The 7,347-nt window shown below is 48.3% G+C and overlaps 1 protein-coding gene across 6 annotated transcripts in view; it reads left to right on the top strand.

Moving 5' to 3' along the window:
- ZNF740 (zinc finger protein 740) overlaps positions 1-7,347 on the top strand; it is a 59,060-nt gene that overhangs the window by 1,052 nt on the left and 50,661 nt on the right. Inside the window, exons 2-8 of one of the 6 annotated variants that reach the window (XM_055584015.1) lie at positions 16-326; positions 456-529; positions 2,676-2,825; positions 3,162-3,251; positions 3,835-3,958; positions 4,254-4,372; positions 5,315-7,255. In XM_055584015.1, coding sequence (XP_055439990.1) covers positions 521-529; positions 2,676-2,825; positions 3,162-3,251; positions 3,835-3,958; positions 4,254-4,372; positions 5,315-5,404 — 582 coding nt within the window. In that variant the 5' untranslated portion in view covers positions 16-326; positions 456-520 and the 3' untranslated portion in view covers positions 5,405-7,255. The other 5 variants (XM_055584006.1, XM_055584024.1, XM_055583997.1 and 2 more) reach the window with 5 other exon arrangements.

The raw sequence follows: 7,347 nt of genomic DNA on the forward strand, positions 1-7,347 counted from the left end.
CCTTTCTGGTTTCAGGTTTCTGAAACAAATCGTGAATTTCATTCAGAGAATTCAGCTGGAAAACTGAGACTGGCAGACTTTCTTCAGACAATAGGCAGGAGCCGAGCAGAGACCAGGGATTCTTGGAACATCTATCTTTACTTTGGAGGACGCTACATTCTGTTTGAAGACAAAGGCATTTCAGTATGGCAGCAGGACTGAAGGGACACGAAAGAGTTGTTACAGTGATTTGGTGACAGTTCTTCAAACAACAGTGTCTTAAGGAAAGGTGGAGCAAGAAACTCGAACTTTTGAGTTGCATTAAGTGAGAAATCAGCATGGCTCAGGTAAAAAGCTCTAGAGTCCTCCTCCTCCTTCAAGATCACTGGGAAGCGTGTTTGCAGTTTCACTCTTGAATGCTGCCTTAGTCAACATATTGACCAACCCAGTGAGCCAAGCTCTGTTTTAAACACCAGGGGGAGATCTAGAGGAAGGAAAGGAGACAGGCCACAGCCCCTGCCTTCAGGGAGCTTCCAGTCAAATGAAGGAGGTAGGCTATACTGCATCACAGGCCTTGATGGGACATTTACAAAGCGACATGTACTCAGTTTACACTTGGTACAGTAACTTTTGAGGGGCATGAGGGAGTAAACAGTCTGGTGAATGCTTCGTTTGTTTTTTTTTTTCAACAGGAATTTATTGAGCTCCTGTTACATGCAAGGCATTGTGCTGGGGATACAAAGATGAATAAAATTGACCCTGGCCCCAGCAGGCTTCCAGGCTAGTTGGGTTGGGGTTGGGGGAGATGAAGAGACAATCTGTTATTTATCTTTATATACACAACACTGCGTGGTGGCTGGCTAGTAGTACAGACTCAATGAGTCTGTTAATTGAAGGAATATGCAGTAATAGAGGTATGTACACCGTAGAGGAGGGAATGAGCCTTTTGCCTGGATGAAAAAAGAAGTTGAAGCTGGAAGGATGCATAGGATTTTGCTAGATAAACAAGTAGAACAGGGCGTTCAGACAAGGACAACTGCCTGGGCAGAGACTTAGAGTCCTGGGAGGATGTGGTGAGCTAGGGAGTACTGTGGGCAGTTTGCTAGTTACGGAGGAAAGGATTGGGGTGCGGGGTGGATGGCTAAAGACAAGAGATAGTGATAGACGGCCACGTTAGGGTGAGGGAGTTGTTTCCTGGAGAAGTAAGCTGAGTGTGACTGAAGGGCTTTTTATCCCTTGCTGAGGAATTAAACTGTATTCCATAAGGAATGGGGACTCTCTGAAGAGTGTTAAGCAGGAGAGTGACGTCAGATCAGTGTATTTGGAAGGCACTTGTCCTTCCAAATCCCCCTTGTGGGGATACAAGATGGCTCAACAGGTTATTGTAGTTATCTGGGGAGAAAAGCTGTCTGTAGCATCCCTGGAGCTTTTGCCAGCTTCCTTCCAGGGACCCTCCCCTACCAGCCTCACCAGGAAGAAATCACTGGCTTTCTTCCAGCTGCATGCATAGCTTCCTTCTTTTCCATGCAGAGGAGGAGCCGTGCAGTTTCTTCTTCCTTTGTTTGCAACCCACTTCACAGCATCCTGTTCACTCTAGCTCTGAGAAGACTGCTTTTCCCTAACTGCTAACTTTGTACTGGGGTGCTGCTTTTGTATGTTAACTCATCAACCCTGTGAGGGTAGATACCATGGTAAACATTTTGCATTTAAGGAAACTGAGGCTTAAAGAGGTGGAGTAATCTGCCTGAGATTGTACAATGCCAACAGCAGAGTTAAGTCTTGCCTCCAGACCTTTCCCTCCGAAGTCCTTGAAGATGAGGGGGGGGTTCCTGGGATGTACTGATCACCTGAAAGGAATTTCTTTTTAAATTACTCATGGAAGTTTGCTGACCAACTGTTTCTTAAAAGTGTTTCTTCAGTAAGAAAAGGATATTGTCTAGTGCTGGCTAAATAAAGTCAGTTGAAGAATGTAGCAATTTTCCTAAATATCCCTTACTTAAGTAATTTTTAAACTATGTAGAGCAAGGACCGTGAGAAATGTGAATATGCACACACGAATGGTGAGGATGGGGAGGAGGAAGAGAAATTGTATATTCAACTCCAAAATCTTCCCAAGTGGTTTAATTGTCATCTTTGTTATAAAATATAACATTTTTATATTTGACAGCACTTAGAGAATTTTAAATTTAAAGGGAGAAATGACCTAATTTTACTGATACACGTTTGTAGAGCTTGATAGACTATACATTTGGCACCAGTGAGATCTGCCAGTCAGAAGCGGGTTCTGTGTAGCTAAGTGTCATCAAGAGAAAGAAGGAAGTTCCCCTAGAAATCTCCCATGTCAGTGGGTCAACAGGACGGACTCTTGGTATTTCTAAGGCTCGTGTAGCTTCAAAGTAATGTATAGACAGACACTTTACCCAGCACAGTGCTAATGACAAAAGCGTCAGTAGCATCTGATTATTCACTTAGTCTGTGTCTGAATGCTGACAGCTGACAAAGTGAATAACTAGTCCTGGTGAGATGAGTTAGGGAGGACTCTCGAAGGAAGCAGGGTTTTGTGGTGAGGAGGGATGCTCCTTGGAGAGAAGCCGCACGTTAGTAGCTGGGTGTTTAAGGTAGTTCTTTGGAAATTGGCAGTCTGTTTTTGCCCTGCCCTGCCAGGTGACCTGACACCTCATCTCCTTTCAACTTAGGCAAGTCTCCTGGCTTGTGAAGGCCTAGCAGGTGTGAGTTTGGTCCCCACTGCAGCCAGCAAGAAGATGATGCTGAGCCAGATTGCCAGCAAGCAGGCCGAGAATGGAGAGCGGGCAGGTAGCCCTGATGTGCTGAGGTGCTCGAGTCAGGTACAGCACTTGAGTCCATTGCGGCACCTGGGGGTCGGGTGGCCCAAGCTCTCTGCCAGGAGATGCCCAGCTTTGAGTCCTCAGTGCTTCTGTTTAGGGAAGTGGGAAAGGGGATACAGCTGGGCCGTGAGTATGGGTGTTTTAGAGGGTACAGGAAAGGAAGGTCTTTCCTGTACAACAGCTTGTTAAAACCAAGGTACTTGGAGAGGAGATGGATGCGTACTTTCTCTAAACCTCTGGGGCAGGTGATTCACAAGTTGTCTCAAAGCACCTTTTTGGCTTCCTGTCTTGTGTTCTGAGATTGACTGTGCATTTAGATTTGATTTGTATTTAAAGGGCCACCGAAAAGACAGTGATAAATCCCGGAGCCGCAAAGACGATGACAGCTTGGCTGAGGCCTCTCATTCAAAAAAGACTGTTAAAAAGGCAGGTAATGGGGAATTCCTTGGCAGTCCAATGATTAGGACTCCACACTTTCATTGTTGAGTGCTTGGGTTCATCCCCTGGTCAGGGAACTGAGATCCCACAAGCCACGCAGAGTGGCCAAAAAAAGAAGAAAAAGGCAGGTAATGGGGAAACGCCTACACTAATTCAGTTTGGGAATAAGGCAGCCCTCTTCTTTCTTCCCTCGCTGGCTCAGCCCTGAGCTCTCCTCACAGCTGGTGAGTGAGTCACCCTGGCTCCATCCAGAGACCACTTTGACAGTTGATCTCTGCCCTCTGTGAAACATCCTTGGTAAGGGGAGGGTCGGGGGAGCATGAGGTCCTGTGGCAGAGGGGCAGGCAGTCTCCCTCTAAGGTCAGTTCAGAGTGTGAGGTTTGACCAAGCAGACAGCTTGCTCGCCCTACCTCCTTCCTCCAAGGGTCTCTCAACTCTGAGGGATGTGGGAGATGACAGCATCAGAGAAGTTACTTTGTCCAGCAGTTGAAAATAAGACCAGGGCAGAATGGAGGCAAGAAGGGGCAGAGGGATAGGGTAGCCTCATGACGCGCCTGACTCTTGCCCCCAGGTGGTGGTAGTGGAACAAAATGGTTCTTTTCAAGTAAAGATTCCCAAAAATTTTGTTTGTGAACACTGCTTTGGAGCCTTTAGGAGCAGTTATCACCTCAAGAGGCACATCCTTATTCATACCGGTAAGTCTCTTGCTCACATTCAGAGGGGGAGCATAGTCCATAGTTTGTGTTACATTTGTGTGTAGCTCCTGTTGGGTTTATTTTAAGGAGTAAGTATTAGAAGTAGGGGAAGAAGGTAAGTGAATAAGGTAGAAGAGATTGATGTATCTGGTGTTGCTGAGACCAGCCGCTTTGGGGACCTTTCCCCATTAGCTGTTTACACATTACTAAAAGATAAAGATTTCTGGGAAAATACCTGGAGTGAGGTCCCTGCCATGTATACCTCCTGATGCTCCCTTCTCTCTGATTGGGCCAGGTGAGAAGCCATTTGAGTGTGACATATGTGATATGCGTTTCATCCAGAAGTACCACCTGGAGCGTCACAAGCGTGTACACAGTGGGGAAAAGCCCTACCAGTGTGAACGGTGTCACCAGGTAAGCTCACGTGTCATGCATTCACACCCACACACAAACTTTCTTCCCCAGTAGCCAGGGCTTGCCCCCACTCCCTGCTTGGCAAGGGCCCACCTCGCATTCCTGGCCATGATGGTGTTAGTACATCGGGGCGAGGTAAATCTTTCTGGCCTTATATAGGTATATCTTTCTGTATATCTTTCTGTGCCTGTATCAGGCACAGTGAGACCATGTATGACGTTACCTTCACATCAACTCTGTGAGGTAGCTGTGTGGCCTTCATTTTGCCCATGGGGAAATTGAGGTTTAGAGAGGTTGAGTTTCCCAAGGACACAGCAGATCAGGGATTAGAGACACATTGAATGGAACTTCAGGACAGGTGCACTTAGGAGGAAGAGAGAGAAATTCCTGCCCTGAGGGAGTGGTCAATATCTGATGTATTGTGACTGTAAAATCCAGGACCAAAACGAGACACAAACAAGAGATGAGAAATGATAACAGGGAGCACTTTCTGGATGCCTTGCTGGGTCTCAAGCTTTGCTCCACGCTCTCAGGTTGTATCTGCAGAACACTAGAATGAAAGCTCTGTGGGGCAGAGACTTTGTCCCGCTGGTTCTCCACTCTGTCCTCAGCCCCAGGAACTGTACCTGCCTTGAGATACTGAATAAATATATGATAAATGAAGCAGCCGCTCTGTGAGTAGGTACCTTTAGCCCCATTTTACAGATGAGTGTACACATTCAGGGCTGAGATAGCTTGCCCAAGGTTGCGTGGCTACTGCATGCTAGGTCAGGATTGAGACTTCAGCAGTGTGTTCCTAACCACTGTGCACTCATGCTGTCTGTGTACATGCCAAGGGAATGTAGAATGGGACGTGCGCCTCTCCAATTTGGAAAGGACAGCTCTAGCCAATAGATAACCAAGTTTCTTCTCTCAGGCACTTAACCCTCCGTTTCTTCTCAGTGTTTTTCTCGGACAGATCGATTACTCAGACACAAACGGATGTGCCAAGGGTGCCAGTCCAAGACTTCCGACGGGCAGTTTTCTCTCTAGGCGCAGGGGCCCCGGGTGGTGGGAGTAATCAGAAGAATCCACCGAAGAGTGCACCCCCTCTGGTCTGATGGTCCCACCGCCACCCCGTCTGTACCTGTCTCCCTCCTGGAGGAGTGGACCCAGGAGACCAGAAGAGTGCATCAGGGGACGGCAGGCCCCAGAGCTTCAGCTCTGTAAATAATCTGAGACTCTGAGTATCTCGGGGAAGTTCCTTCAGCATTCCTGGGTAGGGAAGCTAGTCCCTAGACCCTCGGCTGAGGTCACAGGTGGGGACTCAAGGTGCAGGACCAAGACTGAAGCGTGGCTCCCACAACCCTGGACTCCCGCTGGCAGCTGAAATGGAGGAGACTGGGAAGAGGGGTTTGTTTGTTCTGTTCTTATTTTTGTTTATCCAAAAGCAGTTTCAACAGGCACACTGTGGAAATAGGTAATATGGAGGTATAGAGTCCTGGTCAAAGCAGGGACTATGGCAGGTCCAGCCCTCCCCCAAATTGAGTTTTTAGTTGCAGTTGATCCTTGATGTTCCACAGCCCTGTACCTCACCTCCTCTTTGAAGGAGAGTAGGATCAGGGTGGCGGCTGTGCTTACTGTGGCCTCCTTATACACTGTAGGGACAAGAGGAAGAGCAGTGGGGGGAGCAGACAAGGGCTGGATGAGGAAGAGTGGGCAGGTACCTCTCATTTCCTTCAGGGAAGAGCAGGAGCTGTGGCCCGGGCTGTTGCAGTGGCCGGTGCCACACTGGTACCTAATGGGGTCAGCTCAAGTGCCTTTTGGAGGAAACTTGGGTGAGAGTGGCCCTTGAAGCCCCTTCCCTTTCTCTCCTTGGGTAGTTGATCTTGGAGATCATTTTTGGCTACCTCGCTGATACTGACTGACTCCTAAGCCAGACAGAGGTGTCGAGCAAGGAGTCGCAGATGATACAGTGGGTTCTTTCTCCTTGTGCCCTCTTAGGAACCACCCAAGACTAGCCCCAAGTTCGGTGACAGCTGTTGAAGAAACAGAAATTTGGTGTCCCCTGACGTGACTGTTGAGCAGTGTTGTGCTCTTCTCCTCGCTCACGTCCTATCACTGTATTCAGGTAGAGGAGATAGGGGTCTAGCTTTTGGTCCCAAAGGAAAAGATCTTGGCTTCCTTCTTGATGGCCGTCCCTACACAAAAAGAACTGTGGGGGGTGGGGAGGGTGCTGCGGAGAAAACACCGAAGGAGAAACCTGATGTAGGTTTTACTCTTAACTATATTTTTTGCTCTTCTCTGCCCCGACACCACCACCTTATCTACACCCTCCCCAGAAGCGATCAGGGGTGTGTGAGTGAGTGTGTGTGTGGTATGTGAGTGTTCGTGTTTGTATGCTTGGAGATGGCATATTATTGAGCCAAACCCTTCTCTAGCCCCAGCTTGGGAGGATGAGCATGAAACGCTTCTCCTGACTGCCCCTCCCCCAAAACCTGAAGGCCTGAACCTTTAGGTTCAAGAGGAGCTGAAGAACTCAGCTTGAGGGGACTGGAGGGCTTTGTTTTGGAGGGTTTTTATAAGATTGATTGAACAGACTGCTGGTTAGGATGTTGCTAACCCAAGCCAGGGCTTGTGAATATGAATTTTCTAAAGTGAAATAAAAACCCTCTTTCTTCCTGCTAAGGAAAGGATCCTTATGGGAGGTTCTGGGGGTTTGGTTGACTCCCAGGTTGTGGGCTATCCTGACCTATGGGGGTGTGCTGAGTAATTACAGAAGAATCATGGAGATTTGGTGAACCTGACCAGGCTGTCAGTGGGGGGTCTGAGATGGCAGTCTGCAGGAAGTGATTTCCTTTCTCAGAAAAGGTAGGCAGCAGCACACTCCTGTTACCTGTTCTGAAGGAGATGGGAGGGGGGGCAAGGCGGGGCGGGGGGGTCTCCATACCTCTGAGGTGTGAAGATTTGGGGAAAAGAAAGGAAGCGTGGCACCC

This window comes from Bubalus kerabau, chromosome 1, assembly GCF_029407905.1.
Source record: "Bubalus kerabau isolate K-KA32 ecotype Philippines breed swamp buffalo chromosome 1, PCC_UOA_SB_1v2, whole genome shotgun sequence".
NCBI lineage: Eukaryota > Metazoa > Chordata > Mammalia > Artiodactyla > Bovidae > Bubalus > Bubalus kerabau.